This window comes from Gouania willdenowi, chromosome 21 (assembly GCF_900634775.1).
Source record: "Gouania willdenowi chromosome 21, fGouWil2.1, whole genome shotgun sequence".
NCBI lineage: Eukaryota > Metazoa > Chordata > Actinopteri > Blenniiformes > Gobiesocidae > Gouania > Gouania willdenowi.
In genome coordinates, this window is record NC_041064.1 from 27,793,447 (window position 1) to 27,814,300 (window position 20,854).

At 38.3% G+C, this 20,854-nt stretch overlaps 1 protein-coding gene across 1 annotated transcript in view; it reads left to right on the forward strand.

The window, feature by feature from the left end:
- dhrs12 (dehydrogenase/reductase (SDR family) member 12) overlaps positions 1–12,189 on the forward strand; it is a 53,361-nt gene extending 41,172 nt beyond the window's left edge. The window contains exons 4-10 of the mRNA XM_028435320.1: positions 8,347–8,439; positions 8,516–8,597; positions 9,608–9,669; positions 9,783–9,887; positions 9,963–10,053; positions 10,242–10,379; positions 12,016–12,189. Of these exons, the coding sequence (XP_028291121.1) occupies positions 8,347–8,439; positions 8,516–8,597; positions 9,608–9,669; positions 9,783–9,887; positions 9,963–10,053; positions 10,242–10,379; positions 12,016–12,128 (684 nt within the window). The 3' untranslated portion in view covers positions 12,129–12,189. The remainder of the gene's footprint in view (positions 1–8,346; positions 8,440–8,515; positions 8,598–9,607; positions 9,670–9,782; positions 9,888–9,962; positions 10,054–10,241; positions 10,380–12,015) is intronic.
- The last annotated feature ends 8,665 nt before the right edge of the window (positions 12,190–20,854 follow it).

Here is a 20,854-nt window from a genome sequence, read left to right on the forward strand (position 1 = left end):
TATGTTTCAGAATTTTGAATGATCTCAGCGTAGAACAAATTGAATCATCTTCAAAAAAGTTGAGAAGCAGCCTGTAACCTGTCATGGGGAGATATTAATGCCGGAGGATTTTATCTTCTTTGAAGATGAGTCATCAGCAGACAGCAGACCCCCGCCACCCTGTAAAGGAACAAGCAGGTCAAAAAATGGTTGTCAGGAATCTTGTGTTCAATATCCTCCAAAAGACATGTGGTGTTGCATTTTTTGTTTGGATAAATCAGCAATGTGCTTGACATATGCAGCTGTCAAGTCAGACATTGCCAGTAATGATGTATTCAATCAACTTATTGGGTGCTCTGTTGACTTGAGTTGCATTACATTCAGTTGAGTCACATCCAACAGTTTCTGTTTTTTTTATAGAGCCTTGTCAGGCATGCACAATGTTAAACAGCATTAATAGCGATCATGTGGCCATTAGCTATAGTTCTGCCAATAGATGCCTGTCACCCACCACCTGAGCACATCTTTTTACATTTCTATCCAAGCCAAAGGTGGCAGCCCTCCTCAGTTGTTTTTTGTTGCCCACTTCACCCACAGAAGATAATGTTTATTGAATGGTTCACATGATAACATTGAGGGTGTGGGTAAAGCCAATGTAGTGGACTTCTCACTCATGCTGTGTTTTTACTGGGCTTACAGACTCTACATCCTTTTTGTTTTCCTTGCTTTCTCAACTTTTTGTTTTTTAATAGCATTTCTGCAGCTTTTGTGCCACAACACAGGATTTTGAGTCATCAGACAAACTACATTTATTTTAACTATAGTTAACCAGGTAAGTCATTACTCTTTTGCAATAATGCAAAGAAGAAAAGACGGTCCGCACAACTGCGTAGTTAGCTGCCAATTTCAGTTTTTAACATGCACCAAAAGATGTGATGTTTCAGACTGACCGCCCTTCATCAGACATGAGTTGCAGCTTACCGGCACACCTGTTTTTATAGTGTACATTATTAAACAGGGTGGTCACATGACACGTCAGCATAGGCGGAAGGACATTTGTCTCGCATATATTTACAGTCGCCCTGTGTACTAACTTCATACACTATATATAAATATATACAAAAAATATATATACACTACATATATGCAAAAATAGACTATATATATTTCTAAAAAACCTTTTTCGCTATTTATAAATAGAATATTCTTAGGATACAATTTTGCATACATGATCATACAAACATCAGCGTACCCATATTATTGTATGGAAGTATTATACTTTATGTAGGTGTGTCCTAAACTAATCTTAATATGGTGTAATGACCACAATTGCAAATACAGAGAAAGATGAGTGAATTACAAAATGCAATAATGACCCGGAAGCAGTACTTGCTCAATGGCCCATAGTGGATTTGAATTGATGACCCTCCGGTTACAAGCATGCTTCCTTAGCCATTAGGACACCACTGCCCAACATCCTAACTAGCACTACTGATGTCCACTGTAAGCGCAGGAAGATCCTCTAATGTCTTCTGCTCCTGGATATTTTCTACAGCTTCTTTGTGTTAGGATTGTTTCTCAGTTTGAATGATGAGGAAGGACTTAATGTTTTTTCAATCTTTTGGGCAGAATGACGTAGGAAATATAATCTCCAATCACATTCTATTCCATTAGAAATAATCTGAAGTATAAGAAATAAAGTTGTGTGCTATGGATGAGCAAGCATTTAGAAAAGTAAAAACATATTAGATGATGAAGTCAACTAACTAGTGAACATTGGTCCTGCCCCTTTTCCAACAAATTGTGGAATGACATATGTAAACTGATCTCTGCTTTTATTTGATTGGATCTATTGTCTCCCAAAATATACATTTTGACATAAAATTTGTCATCTCTAACAGTCTATTTCCGATACAAAGTGTAATATCACTTGTGTCTTAGGATACATTTATTTGTTTGACACTAATGTACTTTCTTCCCAAAGGTGACCTTTGCATCATGAGTTTGAAGTCAAAGCCTGTTTTTTGTGCTAAACCTCCCTACAAATATCAGGGTCTACAAAAATGCAATGGTGTGAACTTATTGTATGTCAGACAGAAATGGGAATCAGAGTTGAACATTAATGTGTCTAAAAGTGAGTGGCATTCTATGTGTAAAACACAACAAACGTCTATTAGTTCTAAAAGCTGGCGAGAATTAGGCTGGAAAAAACGTATTATTTATTTATTTTTTTTATCACACCAAATATAAAAAGTAAACAGTTAGGAACACAGCAGCAATGCTGGAGAAGATGTGACCATATGAATGACAACCGCTCACATATCTTTTGATTTTGCACAAAAATGCAAAGGTTTTGGAACAGTGTGTGATATTAAAATCCCTGGACTATGTACTTAGGTTTGATTTCTGATGTTATTAAAAATATTAATCATTGCCCGTTAAAGGTCACAATAAACTGGGTAAAGTGATGATCTTCAACAACAGCAATGGTTGGACATTATAGAGGAAATATATTGCATGTAAAAGTTGACTTTTCACTTGAGGCTTAATTGAAGATGGGAGAAATGGACCACATTCAATGACACCACTACTTGCCATCAAATCCAAATGCTACCAGCCCAACAACTAAAATCATGACCTAATCTTAGTACCCATGTACCTCTCACCAGTCATAACTCTCGGGGTAGTATGCCAAAGGGCAACTAGGAGCAGAGAGGGCGAAACTCCCCACTGACAAACTATGATGCATGGTGTTGTAGTGGTTAGCACATCTGCCTCACAACAAGAAGATTCACGCAATGGTGGACAGTAACAAAGTAAATTTACTTAAGTGCTCTACTTAGTAGTCATTTAGAGTATCCACACTTTTTTTTTTACTTTCACTACATTAATGAAATCTTTATAATTGTAATAATTAAGCATGTGAATTTCCATCACTGGCAACAAATCGTTACACGCCTCGATATACTTACTACCAGCGATACAATACATTAGAGATACAGTACATTGAATCCCCTGGCAATACGATGCGATTGATTTGATGGTGATTCAATTCTATACAATGCGATACAATGTGATTCAACATTATGCAAAGAAAATATATCTAACATTTTAATGTAAAATAAGAAGCTGCAATTCAGTATTGTACCAGAGGCAGTGCACATTTTGCTTCTAATCTCTACTAGAATATTGTGTCAGTTTATGCAACTTCTTTTTGACCTCCTAAAAAGCACAACAAAAAAAAAAACATAACTTTTCACAAGTAGCGTTGGGATTTGGCAGCAATTTCATCAATTTGATTTATATCAATCTCAATCAATCAATAAATCAATCAATCATATTATATATACACACCCAAAAGCTTCTGTTCTCACAAATGGTATGATTGGCCCACCTTTTGAATTGGGGAGAGGCACCAGACAGGGAGACCTATTGTCATCTCTTCTGTACGTCCTTGCTCTCGAACCATTGGCAGTTGCCATTTGAAAAGAAAAAAAATTCCCCGGCATCTCAATAGGGCATAGCTGGGATAATTAAATGTTGTATGCAGATGACATTTTATTTTTTGTGTCCAATGCACAAAATTCCCTTCCTGCTCTGTTTTTTTTTTTAATTAAACCACATTTGAATATATGAAGTATCAAGTCAAAAAGTGATCAAGTCCGCCACCTACTTACTGACTAATATTGACTTTCTATGCCTTTCTGAGACCTGGCTTCATGAAACCACACCCTCCGCAATAATATCTATACCCGGTTATAAAATGTTTCGTAAAGACAGACAGGGTTCAAAGGGAGGGGGGTCATGCCAAGGACACTTTTATCTGTAATGAAATTCATGTTGCAGATGAGAATGATTTGGAATTTCTTGGTTTAAATGTAACTTTGTCACAGCAAATGTCCTTCACTCTTGTGGTTTTGTATAGACCTCCTTCTTCCAATGCAGATTTTTATGAAAAGCTAGACATTTTATTAAAACAACTCAACCTTGCAAAAGAACTTATAATATTGGGTGACCTAAATGTTAATTGGGAAGTCAAACAAATCAGGAAAAACTTGAAAAAGGTTATGGATAAAATGGATATGGCTCAGGTGATTAAAGGCCCCACGAGAATTACAAACTCTACGAGCACTCAAATTGACATAGCTTTTACAAACAGGCCAGAAAGGATTTTGAAATCTTACAATATGCTTACTGGATTGTCTGACCACAATCTCATCATGGTCACCAGAAAATTAAATAAAAAGCGTTTTAAATCTTTGCCAGCCACAGAATCCTTTAGAATACCAAAGCAGGAACAACAAACCTTCATGGACTCAATCAATGATGTAAATTGGGATGAATTACTCTCTGGCATAGACTTGGACAAGGATTGTTCTCAATTCTCCAACAAAATACAGCAAATTATTACACAATTTACACGGAAAATTAAATTAAGGGCTAAAAAAAAATGGTCTTCCCTGGGTAAATCAATCTATTCTGAAACTGATGAAAGAACGAGATAATTCCTTGAAGTTGGCTGTAAAATCAGGATATAACAGACATCAATTTATCTCTAAGAAATAGAGTAGTGAAAGAAATAAGAAAATCTAAAGCTGACTTTTTCATCACTGCTTTGAATAGTGCACGTGGAAATTCTAAAATAACCTGGCATTATATAAAAAAAACTGACAGGTGACTCCCTCAGAAATAAGACAAAACAAATGCAAATTGAACTAAATGGAGACATTTCAGCAGAACCCAAGGTAATAGCTGATGCCTTTAACAACTACTTTATTGATTCTGTAGCAGAAATCTCTGGGAACTTTACAGTAAAACAAAAAAAAGAATACTCATTGTCTGCAACACAGTCTTTTTTCATATCAAACATCACTGAGACCAAAGTCATTAACATAATTAAAACCCTCAAACCATCTAAGGCCAGGGATGTATTTGGAATGGACACGAACATGCTCAAAGATTTGGGATCCGCTCTGGCTACTCCCGTTGCTTCTATCATTAATCTTTCAATTTCCAGTGGTCACTTTCTCCTTTAAAGCCCATATTGACAAATTATGTAAAAATATCAAGTTTAATCTAGCAAATTTCCGCTCAATCCAAAATGAAATGTCAACCAAAGCTGCAATAAGTTTTCTAGGTTCCATGATTTTCAGCCACTTTAACTACTGCCTAACAAGTTGGTCTCAGGCAAGTCAGAGTGCAAAAGGACCTTTGGAAACATTATACAAACAAGCCATTAACGTCTTGGATAGAAAACCAAGGCACTATCATCACTGTGAAATCCTAAAAAAGTACCACCTTTTAAATTGGGACAGCCTCCATAGATTTGCAGATCTGAGTCTCATATACAAAGTAACACATGATTTGGCCCCAGCTCCTCTGGCAGAGTTCGTCAGCCAAAGAAACAGCTCTGAGCGCGTCACTCGAGGCTCTGTAAGAGGCGATTGTGTCTGCGCACGAGTGCTTTCAGTCGCTCAGCCTGGTCAGTTAGGGGCGCTGCTGAGTGGAACTCAATACCTGAGGAGGTTAAACAGCTAACCACTTACAAGGCCTTTACAAAAAAATTGAAAATTTGTCTTATTAACATGTACAGTATGTCTGCCAACATTAAAAGTCGAGCATGCTGCGCTGCATTGTATTGTATTAGATAATGTAGCCTTTTGAACACGTGTTTTTTGTGTGTTTTAATATTGTAACAGGTACTGTTATTGTTGTTATTGACTTGTACATGTATTCTCATGCTTGTATTTTAATGCCTTTTTACATCTTGGCCAGGGGACTACAGATGAAAAATAGCCTTCTGGCTAACTCTGGCTTTTTTTTAACCAAATTGCACTGTCCCCTTTCAAATAAACCAATGAAAAAATAAATAAATAAATAATAATAATAATTAACAACTTTTCAAATATTTGAAAAGTTGATTTTACAAAGTCAGACCTCTGCCACTTACCGCTCACTGCCGTGTCTGTCTGTCTGTTTGTCAGGCTATGGTTTCAGTTTGGACCGCGGAGCGTAAGAGAGATAGGAGCTAATCACCGGTAAAACAATCACCAGGAATAAATAGTTGCTCCCTGGTAAAGATCGTAGTTTTAACAACTGGTAAAATGCATTTACTCAGACTTCGGGTCCGAGTGACAGCCGTCCGTGTGTGTTTAATAGGTCTGTGTGAAAGTCTGCTTGTTTATGCTTCATTCCATCCGCTCTTTTCATTATATCCATGTCTTTTAAGGCTCTTATTAAAATAGTCTCGGCTGGAGTCCGGGCCGCCGCCATCTTGGATTATGTCATCACCAGCGCATCATCGCCGCAAGTCGCGCAGGCGCAGCGTAATTTGGTTAACGAACCAAATTAAGTTAATTTGATTCGTTAACCACGAGCGCTCTCCATCTCGCCATCTTCAGGGAGAGAGAGGTCAAGCACTCTGGTGTACCAACTGAGAGAGGTGCCAATGGCGCCCTCTCCAGAAGGTAGACCATAAGCAACCAAAGAGCCCCAAAGTGGCATGATGGCGCCCCCTTTCGGAGGCCACCCGCACTGCCCGAGGCGGCCCAACCATACAACGGGGAGCCTCATTGTTTCGCTTTTTCTCCTCGCAGCGCCGCTGCATGGAGGACAAAGCGGAGCCGAAAATCCCCTGGGGAACAACGGGGGCATCCAGGATGTCGCTCTTTTCTGCGTCAGACAGTTTAGCAAGGTCGAGCCAACGGGCTCGCTCTTGCACAACCATGTTGCTCATTACCTTTCCCATAGCCTGCATGGAGCAGCGTTGGTTGTGGAGACACATGTCGGCAACCGTGGATATTTCATCCATTCTCGCAGGGTCCTGAGACAAATGGATTTGTTTGCTTTAACTCTCTATTATATCATCTTTGTTTCTATAATTTCCTGCAGCTCTCTTTTAATCCATCAGGTATAGATTGCTTTCACTGGATAATAATATATACAAAAGCGCTATATAAAATGATTTATTATTATTATTAGTATTAGTACAATATATGACACATTTTGGCTACAAACAGTTGAGAATATTTACAGTACTCCTTGTGAACTTAAACAACTTGATCCAAAACTAATTCAGACATTAAACAAATAATTATTCTGTAAAAAAAACATATTAACCAAAAGTACAGCTATGTATTTAATTGGTAAAGCTTTAGTTTAGCCTTTGTTTACATTTCTATAAATGGACCTTAAGAGACGCTGTCCCAGTTGTTACATGTGACGTCATCAGCCGCGTGTGTGTGTGTAGTGTGAAAGAGCAAACTAAAGACAATGATCAGTACCTTCTCCCATGTCTGATTATTTGTTATGAGGACAAACTGGCGATGAGGTGTGTGCTCTTGTAGAAGTTTGTTGTTATCGGAGGAAAAGTCTGTGCAAGATGCAACTTTAGCGCAAGTGTACAGAACCCGGAAGTGAGTAGCGTAGCAACAGAGAGGTGGATTCTCCGCGGTGGACAGCAAACAACTATATGGTGGAAGGAGCTTCACTTGGTGCTAGCATAAACACAATAACAGGACCTGGGGGAGTGTATCGTTACGTATTTGTGACGAAAGAGGAACCGAGTGGAATCGTTAGGCAAAGCAAACAAATGATTCCTAGGAATTGGATTACTGGGAACCCGTTCTAAGAAATAACTGCTTTTCGATTCCCATCCCTAACCCTGAGACGCTTGCTGGAAATGCCATGAGAACACTTGTTCACATGTTCTGGGAATGCCCGAAAGAGCAAGAATTTTGGTTATTCGTCCAGAATAGAAGAGAACAGTAGAGAAGGTTCTTGGTTTTACATCCCCTTCTGTAGTATTCTCGGGGATCTCTCGATGCTGAATATTTATCATTCATAATGGGCACAAACTACTATTATGCTATGGAGAAAATTACGGTCTAGTGAGTGGAAATCCCCTTCAGCCCCTTCTGTTATTCACTGGCAAACTTCTCTTGGTCAACTCACAGCATTAGAAAGATTTTCCTACAGGTTGTCGAATAGAACCAAGGATTACAATCGTAAATGGTCACCTTATTTATTAGACCTTCAATGAATTAAGTTTCCAGCTCAAGTAAATATGTTAATTTAAGTATAAGTGTTTTTATGGTGTTTATTTGAAAATAAAATAAAACTACAAATCATAAAAATAGTGCAATGTCAATATTCCTTGGCTCCTTGGGGCTTTCTCGGGTGTGTGTAGGGGGGCAGTGGCTGCCTCTAGGCCTGTGGTCGCTGGGGCTTCTGGTTGAATTTTTAGAACCAAAACTTTTCAAAGTCTCTGATCACAGCCTAGCTGAATTAAATAAAAGTGGTTATTGTTTCACATGCATTTTATATTTATACTGCTATTTGTGTGACATCAGAAATGTATGTTCCCAGAACGTTCATGTCCACATCGTCGACATGTCCAGCGCAAGGCAAGTTTGGGAGTTTGCGCTGAGCTTCACGCAGAACAATGACTTAAATGTGCTGGTGAGTCTCTGCAGCTGTTTTATAGACTGTTTTACCTAAACATGCTCACTGAGTGTCTGCCTGCGGTTCTTGCCAGATCAACAATGCAGGCTGCATGGTTAATCAGAGGGAATTAACGGAAGAGGGTTTGGAGAAGAACTTTGCAACAAATACGCTTGGTGAGAAAAAGAGGATTTTACTTCTAATTCCTCTCATCTTCTATTATCGGGTCAACTTCATGATCTTTGTACTGAGAAACAGCAACTTCTTACTGAAGCAACGTATAGCGGCCCTCGCCTGTAATTACCATTTCAAAGGAGTAAAGAAGTTCTTTTTCAAAAATATTTTTTAATGGTTTGCTGGATTAGTATATTTTTTAAAAAATTACAAATTATTGTAATTGAGCCAGAATCAGTGCAAACCAAAAAATACTAACTACAATTTTAGAATAACAAAGGCATTGTGGTGAACTTGAAAATGAATAATTGTACTTTAGTTGAAGAAATTATTATTATTTTTTTTAATAAGAACATTGAGATACAGAACACCTGAAAAGATTGAACAGTCTTCATTTATAAATGCAGACATTGGACCTTAGGGGAAATTATTTTCCACAACACTGTACTTGTCAGACAGCAGGAACATACAATATTAAGAACATGAACAGCAATTCATCAATGACAAATGACAGCAGTACACACAGACCTAGTTAGCAATGAAAAGTTGTTAAATGACAGAAAATAGAGCTTCAGTTATGGCCAATAGAGAAACTGACGAGAGTATTTGCTCAATTTTGCAACAACAAGTCTCCTTTTATTTTTCTCATAAAACTGACAGGAGTCAAAAAATTTACAGATTAAAGTCTAGAGAACAAATTGTGCCACTCCCTGACTTTGGTAAATATAAAAATAATAGCTTGTCTAAATTTCATTATAGCCTTTGAAGTTTCTGTTTCAATGATTTCTTTTAAAAGACTGTGGAGTGAAGTCATTCTAATTAACCAAATTGAAATCTAATGGAATAATTTACAATGTGACACATGTAAATGAGGTGTATTTATATGACATGTAAACTGTAGTTAAGAACTGGACAATGGACAGCTGATCAGAAGACAGTTAACTGTGTATTTCCAGTGGTTTGACAAATCAGATTTGAGATGACCTCAAAGTTCTCGATCATTTCTTTCTAGGCACATGCATCCTTACTTTAGCACTAACTCCTGCTCTGAAGAAGGCCGAAGACCCTAGAGTGGTGAGTTAAAATGCTCACTGTATTTACAAATAAATACATACTTCAAAAAAACATCATTTTCTTAAATTATGTTTATTTATATAAAAACCTTTTTTTTTTTTTTTTTTTTTTAGATAACCGTATCGTCTGGTGGAATGCTCACTCAGAAGCTGAATGTGGATGACCTTCAGTTTGAGAAGGGAACGTTTGACGGCACCATGGCTTATGCTCAGAATAAAGTACAACAAATTTACAGCAGCTGTGCGCAACTGCAGCCGTGATGCCACAAACCTGTTGCTTTAATGTGTTTTCAGAGGCAACAGGTGATCCTGACAGAGCGCTGGGCCTCCCATCACAAAGAGATCCATTTTTCTTCAATGCACCCCGGCTGGGCCGACACCCCGGGTCAGCAAAATCTAATTATTGACAAAAGAACTACAAGCTCTAAATACTACAGCCCAGAATACCCCCCATTTTACTTCTATAGATTAAGATCCTCTTTTTCAAATGAGACCTGGCAGCCAAAATGGGCAGCAAGGTCTTAAGTTACCCCTCATGTTGATTTAAGCCCTGACAAAGTTTCTTCTCTGCAGCCGTGCAATCATCTATGCCTTCGTTCCACGCCAAGATGCAGACCAGACTAAGAACGGAGGCCATGGGGGCTGACACCGTGGTGTGGCTTGCTGTGTCTGCAGCTGCCGCCAAGCAGCCGAGTGGACTCTTTTTCCAGGGTCAGTATCAAACTGTACAAATGATGTACATCAAGTATGAGTTAAAAGTTAAACTTATAAGTTAAAAGTTTAACTTATAACTTAAACTTGTTAGAAGTTTAAATGTATAGTAGTTATATGTATTTAAAAATGAAGCTTCACAGGTTTTAATGGCGTACTACAATAGTTACTTCCAGGGCCGGTTCTACGGGGGTGGCAATGGGAACAATTGCACCGGGCACGGGGGGGGGGGGGGTGCACTTCCCCAATCCTCCCAAAAAATAAAATTCTGATTATTATTAATTTTTTATTTTTTTTGTCACTCAGTACAAGAGGCCCTTTATGGTGCGCTTAGGGTTTTTTTTCCCCTCCATAACGAGTTATTTTCAAAAATGTGTCAAAATGTGTGTCGTCACGCCCCTCCCTCCACCTTTAGTTAGTATTGCCCATGCGCAAGAGAGACTTGAGTCAACGCTAGACATTCAGACCGTGAAGGCAGAATATACTAAAAAGGTTCACGGTTCATGGTTTAACTTTCGGGCAGCCGCAACAGAAGAACAAGAAGACACTGTGGATGTCCCTCTGAGTGAAACTCAACACACACACGCTTACCAAACCCCCCTCCTCCACTCACTCACAGCAAAAATATTAAGACGGAGTTGAATGAAGAGTTAGTTCGTAAAAAAAAAAAAAAAATGAATAAGGGTTAAATTTGGAAATGGTTTGGCTTCAGAGTGTCACTGTGCATGAGTGAGTGCGTGCGTACTGTATAGATCCAGAGGAGTCGATGAAGTTATAAACAGGACTCAAAACAACTGGTTACCGTCACACTGCACGTTTATTGAAAGCAGGGGAAGATCTGCTTCTATGTCGTTTCAGATGGGACGGTAACAGAAAAGTAACATAAAGCTCCGTCCATTCGCTCAGTACAAATTAGGAAGTAAGCAGGTCTGACTCAACTCTGGCATTCCGTTACCATGGCTCCCTTAAAGGGACATTCCTCAGAAGGCCATCATTACAGCACGTATGTGTGTGTTAGTAGTGGTAAGTGTTACATCATAATACTTCTTCTGATAATAGCATCTGATAAATTCACAATTGTCAGTAATAATAAATCAATAATTGATAGTTAATTGTTAATTATAGTAATACAATGGGCCCTACGCAATGGTTTTGCTCCCCGGCCCAGAATTTCTTAGGACCGGCCCTGGTTACTTCCATTGTTATTATAGATTATTTGTGGTATTCAAAGTTATTTTACAGTTCTCCAAACTTTGGTTCAAAGTGAGTGTAAATTTTAGTCAGGTTGGTAAAAAGGGAACAAACCAGTGTTTTTATGGTCTGCGTCTGCCTCCTTGATCAAGCTATAAATGAGTTGACATTATTCTTCTCTTTAGGGTCTTTAGACTAAAGAATCACATTACCAGTGATGTATAATGAATAACTTAAATTCCAAGTTTCTGTTACGCAAAAATGTGTTGCCTCTAATTTTACACAAGTTTGTTTGCATTAAGAAAGCTACAAGAAAGAGTTTTAAAATTATCTCAATTAGACAAATTAGATAGATATTAGATAAATATTCAGGAGTGATTTAGAACTATCAAGTTCCTACTGTCTAACTTTGTGTTTTTCTGACATCTCCACTGATGTCTTACAGATCGTAAAGCAGTGGCCACTCATCTTCCGCTGGCCTTGTCACGTTCAACTCCACAGGAGGATGACAAGCTGCTGAGCACACTGGAGGAACTTGCCCTCAAGTTTAAACCCTAGTAGTTTGATACCTGATGGATAAGCAGCACTTCTTAGAATAAATGGCTTGCATGCTTAAATACTTTGGATTCATTATGTCCTTACTTGCAGCCAGGGCGACCGTGGCTCAGGTGGTAGTGGGTCGTCTTCTGATTGAGAGGTTGGCGGTTCGATCCCAGTACCTGACTATGTGTCGAAGTGTCCTTGGGCAAGACACTGAACCCTAAGTTGCTCCCAGTGGTCGACTAGCGCCTTGCATGGCAGTCCTGTCCCACTGGTGTGTGAATGTGAGAGTGATTGGGTGAATGAGTTGATACAGTTGTGTGCGAAAGTCAGGGCACCCCTTTAAATACAGCATATTTTATATATTTAAAAAGTTATATTCATATTTACTGTCTCTCTGGTATATGTGAAAAAAAGACAATATTGTCAGGAAACATTAATGCATAGTTACATTTTATTTTATAAATTGAACAAAATTACAAAAATGAAAAACATAATTTTGGCATGTGCAAAAGTCGGGGCACCCTGAGAGTTTCAAAGTGTCAGATTCTTTTTACAAGCTCAGACCTCTACCAGCTCATTGGTCCTGAAGCATGTGTCAACAATTGTCATTAGGGAGTGCCAGCTGGTGCCAATTTGAGGGTTTCTTAAATACGGCGACTCCACAAACCTTGTACAAACACTCAGCAACCATGGGTTCCTCTAAGAAGCTGTGTAAGACAGAAAAAATGAAAGTAATTGATGCCCACAATGCCGGGGAGGGCTACAAGAAGATAGCAAAGCGTTTTCAGCTTGTAGTTTCCACAGTGCGAGGCATAATTAAGAGATGGCAGGTGAGGGGAACTGTGGAGGTCAAGAAGAGATCTGGAAGACCAAGGAAACTCTCGGAGAGAACAGCTCGTAGTCTGGTCAGAAAGGTAAACCAAAACCCACATTTGACTTCAAAAGACCTCCAGGAAGATTTAGCAGACTCAGGAGTGGTGGTGCACCCTTCCACTGTGCGCCGATACTTGCACAAACAAGACCTTCATGGAAGAGTCTGTAGAAAAAAACCTTATCTACGATCTCATCATAAAATACAACGTCAAAAATATGCAACAGAACATCTACAGAAGCCTGATGACTTTTGGAAACAAGTGCTGTGGACTGATGAAGTTAAAATAGAACTCTTTGGCCACAATAAGCAAAGGTGTGTTTGGAGAAAAAAAGGAGCAGCATTTCATGAAAAGAACACCTTGCCAACTGTTAAATATGGGGGTAGATCCATCATGCTTTGGGGTTGTGTTGCAGCCAGTGGGACAGGAAACATTGCTCGGGTGGAGGGAAGAATGGATTAAATTAAATACCAGCAAATTCTGGAGGCAAATATCACAGCATCTGTAAAAAAGCTAAAGCTGAAAAGAGGATGGCTTCTACAACAGGATAATGATCCTAAACATACCTCCAAATCCACCATGGACTACTTCAAGAAACGCAAGCTGAAGGTTTTGGAATGGCCTTCACAGTCTCCCGACTTAAACATTATCGAAAATCTGTGGGTAGATCTTAAAAGAGCTGTGCATGCAAGACGTCCTAGGAATATTGCAGAACTGGAAGCCTTTTGCAAGGAAGAATGGGGAAAAATCCCAAATAATAGAATCCAGAGACTTGTTGTTGGCTATAAGAAGCGTTTACAAGCTGTGATATCTGCCAGAGGGGGTGTTACTAAGTACTGAAGGTACTGATGCTGTAGGGTGCCCCGACTTTTGCACATGCCAAAATTATGTTTTTCATTTTTGTAATTTTGTTCAATTTATAAAATAAAATATAACTATGCATTAATGTTTCCTGACAATATTGTCTTTTTTTCCCATATACCAGAGAGACAGTAAATATGAATATAACTTTTTAAATATATAAAATATGCTGTTTTTAAAGGGGTGCCCTGACTTTTGCACACAACTGTATGTAAAGCGCTTTGAGACTGCTTCAGTGTGGTGATAAAGCGCTATATAAATCAAGTCCATTTACCATTCCATTTAACAGACATGGACTGGCCATCTGGTATACCGGGCAATGCCCGGTGGGCCGTCACCCTAAAGTGGGCCAGTTCGGTCTGCTACATTTTGTCACTGTGAATCAGTCATGAGCTGTCAATCACTATATGAACCGGGCGGGATGGGAAATTTGTTTTTTAACTTTACCTAGTCAGGAAAAAATACACAAGAGGAAAAAATGCTCAGATGGCGCTGAGAAACAGCGGGCCAAAAAGATAGTCACTAAAGTTAGCACCCCAGCAGTGCTACTAACAACATTGTTAACACTGCTGCTGGGCCAGGAGGAGGAGCTGACTCAGCATCAGGAGCTGATGGTGATAAAGTCAGTGACTGGCCATGATTCAAGTGTAAGTAAAGTAACAAATATGAGTTACAGGTGGCATAACATGATCCAAAATCAGCAATAATGTTGCAAAAGTGAAAAGTGACGAAAATGGGCCAAAAAAGTCAGTTGTGGCAAGAAAGTGGGCAAAAAATGGGAAACAGCAAAATGTAGCTTAAATGAGCAAAATGTGGCAAACAATAGTGAAAAAGGGCAAAAATGTGGAATAAAAAAAGGAAAATGTAGTAAAAAAAAAAAAAAAAAAAGGAAACAATTTATTTTTTGAAAAGAAAAGGTATTTATTGGGTAAAAAACATAGCTTAATTAGATGAAAAATGGCACAAAAAAACATTCAAGCAGTCAGAAAAACTGTCTGATGATAGCTCGCATTTGTAATAACAATAATGAATTAAAACAGAAAACATAAATAGTAAGAAAACTGTTGGAATTAATACAATTGCATTATTATCAAAGATTAGAGACATTATACAAATGCTCAAAATAATAAATTATAACAAGACTCAATGTCTTGTTGCATGTATTGCATTTTTATTATGCAATACATGCTTAATAAAAGTCTATAGAATCTTGTTTACAACGTTGTCTTTTGCTGGTTTGGAGATGGTCACCATGGTGTGTGTGAGAGAAAGAGAGAGAGATCTATATTATTTTACATGGATAAGTGGTGTTACGGAGGGCACAATTGTGTATTTTAATAAACAGTATATTTCATTGAACACTGAAAAGACATCTCTAGCCGTGCTCCTTTGACATCCACTTTCCCTTCAAGATCAGCTCTCCCAAGAATAGTAACTAAACCCCTGCTTTCTGCTGACCTGCCACTAGGACCCAAAAAGTGTCTTGATTATGGGAGTTACTGCTGTAGCAGTAAGACACACACATAGCAAGGAGAAGTGCATGCACGTCCGTGCACACGCAGAGACAGATGTAAGTAAGCAAGTAATGTTTATTTATATAGCACCTTTCACAGACAGAGGTCACAAAGTGCTTTACATGGGGACAAACATCTGTCTCTGCATTAATGTATTAACATTTTTTCATCCCAATACAGTATTTTCCACCCGACAGCTGATTGCCTCTGATGAACATCCCAAACTTTTCTCAGTCCCTTACCCCTTCAAACATTTAACCTGAGGCCATGTACCCCTTACTTCTGCACACTTAAAACATATAATGAAATGCAGTGTTTTTCAACCTTGGGGTCATGACCCCATGTGTGGTCGCCTGGAATTCAAACGGGGTCCTCTGAAATGTCTAATAAAACCACTGATGTAATGGCATCAGTGGTTCCCAATTTTTTTGGGTCCTGACCCCATTTTAATATCACATATTTTTGGTGTCTCTTTTTTCTTTCTTTCTAGAATTAGCTTTTGACAATGTTTGTTATTGCCAGGATTAGTGACAAAGTGACAAGATATCACATATTTTTTTCCGAGTATGCTTCACGACGACTGTGTCCTCTTGAACTAAAGTAAAGGTAAAGTAACAAAAGCAAGCAAATCTTTAATATCTTTATATTTTAACTTGCTTTCAAAGTAAAAAAAAAAAAACAATTAACGGATGAATATCCAGCACTGTGAATGACGCCATTGCGATGAACTCTGAACCAGTCTCAGTAACTCGCAGTGCGAGATAATTAAGTCGCACTTCGAGATATTTTTTTTTTTTATCCATGTCACCTCCAGGGCTCCGTAATTTAGGCATCAATATATATGTATAATCCTTTGAAAATGACTGAAGTTTTTAAAAACAAAACTTCAGTCATTGATTGCAGTGCCTTGATTAAATATATTGAAACAATGAAAATACAGTACATTTGCATAGTTGACACACAGTGAATGACACATGCATTGTATAAGTCAGGATCATGACCTTGATAAGAGAAGCAAAGTGAGTTGCAGAAAACAGTGCAAATGTCTACATAAATGTCCTTTGTAATTGTTGTTGCAATTACTTGTGCAACAACACATCATCAGTAGGGTAAAACTAACCTGCTATATTATGGAAGCCCGTTTTCCGCCACAAAAAAAAAAAATTAAATTAAATTTCCCCAAGGGAAGTCATAATTATGAGAAAGAAAGTCATAATTATGAGTTAGTAAAGTCACAATTATGAGATAGAAAGTCAGAATTTTGAGTTAGTAAAGTCCTACTTATGAGAAAGAAAGTCATAATTATGAGGTTGAAAGTCATAATTATGAAATATGAACTGCAGCAGTCTACCGATGTACGGCTTTGGCACAACACTGGGCTGGGCACATGGACTACTACAAAGGAGGAAGGATCTTTCTTTTATCTTATACTGGATTTTTCAGTGATACTGGAAATTAAAGCTCCTTGACTTAAACTTATCCTTGTATCTTGACGATGTGATTAATATAATCAGAGAATCAGAGGCCTAAAAAAAGCCAGGCACCAGCGTATGTTGTGTCACTAACAAAGTGCACTAAAGTTAGTTATAACATTGATTGATCCCGTTGATGATACAGGATGCTAAAGTCATAGTGATTCTCTCTCCAGCGTTTGCGTTTATAGCTCATCTTTACTAGTTTTAGCTGGCGTGAGTACGGGTAATTTTAGTGATCCTACAGTGTGGCGGGATGCGGATGTAAATAAGTGTTAGTACGTGTGTGCATAATACAACCTGCGTTGCGTTGCATGCTCTTCTGCAAGTGCGGTTTTAGAATCTTTTAATAAACATTCACTTCTTTCCTTTGAAGTGAATGTTTGCTGCTGCTAACTATGGAAGCCCGTTTCCACCAATAAAAAAAAAAAAATCACCACAAAAAGTCATATTTGTGAGAAAGAAAGTCATAATTATGAGAAACAATGTCATAATTATGAGATATAAATGTATGTAGTATGTTGTCTATAAAACCCATTCAGATTTAAACTAACAAAAGAGAAAAGAAGGATTTAAACCTTTTTTGAATATGTTTTGTCTTTCACTCAGTTTACAATTTTATTGGTCATCATTATACTGGCTCTGGGTAGCTGTCATAGTTTACAGGCAACTCCAAGAAACAGCCACACGTATGAGCAACAGGCCGTCTTTGAAAGCCCTCTAGTTGTGTGAAAGTGACACTGGTGGTCTTTTCAGTGAACAAATGTGCAAAATCGCAGGAATTAAGAGAGATGTTGGGTGTCGGACTATCGAAAATAAGCTTTCACATACTTGACAATCTGTTTCTCCTGTGCATTCTGGGCACTTGGGTAAGTAAGGAATTTTATGAGTGATTGGCTGGAGTGCATCATAGGCAGCTCTAATCCCTTTCAACTCTGATCGTACTGGTGCAAGCATATTACTCCACTGTTCAATTACAAAAGATGGCTCCTGAATATGTTTTTGATGAGTCAATTCCCTTAAAATGTGCTCAAAGTTAACAGCTGTTGGAAGCCTGTGGCAGCTGTGAATATCAAATATTTCCAACAATTCTTCTTGGTCAACACCATCAAAATTTGTATGGCAAGATTAAAAAATGATTTGTTCAGACTCAGACACACACTTGAGAAAGCTATCCACATCACTCTCCACAATACCAAGAACAGCTTGCTCAAGTAGTACTGGTGCAAGCTTTATTGGTAGATGTTTCTCTTTTTGCCAGCCGAATAAATTATCCGGCCAATGCTTTCCCATTCAGCTTTACCAAAGTCGGTAGAGGAACTCGTTTCCCATCATACACTGAACATAGAAATTGATCCAGAACTCTGATAACACATCCCTCAAAACACCTCCATCATCAATAGACTTTTCAAGCTTTCCATCAGGAAGAACAACTTTGAAGTAGATGTCACTTTCCATACCATTGACAGCCAGATGTTTCCACATTTCACACTTTCAATAATGTTTTCCTCAGTAAACACTTGAATAAGTTCTTTAATTATCTGCCCATGGTGAAGCACAACAAGTTTCTTCACTTTTTCTCTCTGACTGAATGGTTCATGTTGCAGTTCTTCAGTGAGTGGAAGGGTATCATCAAGAATCCGTGTATCATTCATTCATTCGTTTTTCATTATATAACAAAAACAAGAAAAATGAAAAAAAAAAAAACACTCATTATTTGATGTTTGTTTCCAAAACCAACACAGAAAACACCTTGTTTTTCAAATTCAAGCTCTTTTGCTTCCGTACAGAAAACGAAAAACGAACACCTTTATCCATTTTCTCCATTACCGATTGGCCAAGGTACGTGACCCAAAAATGTACTCTCATCCGACGCTAACAGCTATGCTAACGGCAGTGTGACAGAATAAGCCTTTTCATACACTCGCACTGGCTCATTACTTCCGCATTAGGTCAAAGGTCAAGAGGGATATACTCGTCATGGCTGACGGTGTAGGAAGCGAGTCTGACAGCGATTTAGATTATTTTTCCTGTTGTAGTGTTGATTCCTTGAAAGATTATTTGCATGAACGCAGTATCGGTCTCTGGGGCAGAAAGACCGAGTTAGCTGCTAAAGCTAAAGCTGCACATGAGCTAAAAATTCGTTTTTTCTTTCCTGACTTTTCAAACTGTTCCAGCTGATGGCATTACTCCAGTTTACTTATGGACTTGTTCACCTTGTGCACTTCTTTCAAATTTGTAAATTAAATTAAAATAATAGCTTAATAAAAAATAATCATGGACCTGGTTAGTGAATGGTGTACCTTGTAAATTTACCTTTTCAAAGTGAGAACATACAGTTTCCTTTTCACAGTCGGAAATTTCACTTGTCCCATTGTAGGAACCCTGGTCGATGTCCAAAAGGCGGAAAAACACTGTCTCACATTTGGAATTTTATCACACTTTTATGACTCAAAAACAGACACCGAAAATTTCTTCAAACCCCAGCCATTCTTCATCCTGCCCTCATCCTGCAGACCCCCTGCCGACGACCTGCAGGCCCCATTGCTGACACTCACTTCATCTTTCAAAGGAAATGTTTATAACTCTTCATATTACGTGATTATTGATGAAAGTGTTTTTGTCTTCTTTTGTTATGCTGAAAGCTAGAAATAATTCAATCAATTTTGAGAAATTATTTAAACTTATCTCCAGTCAGGAAGTGGTTGCAAGCCAGGAAGTGGCTGCATGCCAATTCCTGACTAACTTTAAGTTTTGTCTCCATTTTTTAAATTAGCCAGGCAGCTTTTTCCCATTTTTGGAGCCAGTTGATTTTTATAGCTTCCCATAAGTAACCATTAAACAAACTCTAGCATATTTGATTTGAGAACTTGTTGGTTAAACTACCCATTGACGCCCAGGAGTGGTGCCGTGTGAGAAGGAGAACCAGAACCCACCCAGGCCGACAGTATCCCTGCGGGCCCGTACAGTGAATGATTGGAAAACATCCTCGGAAAAGCTTTTTCCCCACACACTGCTGGTTACGCAGAAGGAGCTGTCGTCATCACGCCTGTTCAAAGGAGAGTAAACTGCATGCACGCACAATTCTGGCAGAATTGTGGTTTATAACTTAACAAATTCTCTCAATCGAAAATTCTAGATTCATAGTCCATAATATAATTTTGGTAAAGTTTCATTAATTTCATTACTTAAACTTTCCATTTTCCTTCTTCCTCCTCCTCGTCAGAGCCTTAGAAAACCCCTTTCACGTGAACATCTAAAACACTCAGAATGTGTATATACCATACATTTGTGTTTAAAATGTATATTTTGTGTGATACCAATGAGTCAAAATAACTGTGAAGAATTGTGAAACTGCCTAATTTATCATCATGTTAATAGCCTGTGAAATAAACATGTACATATTGTAAACGCTATGTTTTTATTGACATTTAAACTTTTATTAAACCTCTATTCGGACGCCAAGAACCCACTACAAAAACATGGAACTGTAACAATTAATTAAAATAAAGTGATCGAGGACACTTCAAAACTCAATTCTAGATGGCACCTCTGGCAACAAACATATTAAAATTAATAATTAATATTCTTGAATATTAATTACCCTTTGTTCCCCTACACCATCAATAATAATAATAAGAATACATTTTATTTACAAGCGCTTTTCAAAAACTCTAAAACACTATACAGTTGTTAAAACAACTACACAAGTCAGAAAAAGACGACAACAATAAAGTAAATACATAACAATCAAAAGTTGAAAGCTTGGGGAGAGGAGTGTGTAAGCAGTGGAGGTCTGTCTCTTTAACACTGCTTCTCCCATCGGTTTTATTGAAGTGCTCAGATACGTGCATCATTCCTGGGTAGAGTCCGAATCCGCCCGCTGGAGACCTAGGTAGTTGGTGTTTTCATTCACCAGGGGTGGAAGCGAGGGGACTGCCTTTCTTCAATAAGGCTGCTAGCTGCTCCCATCGATTTTTTAAAAGTGCTCGAATCGGCCAAAATTGGCATCAGTTGAATAC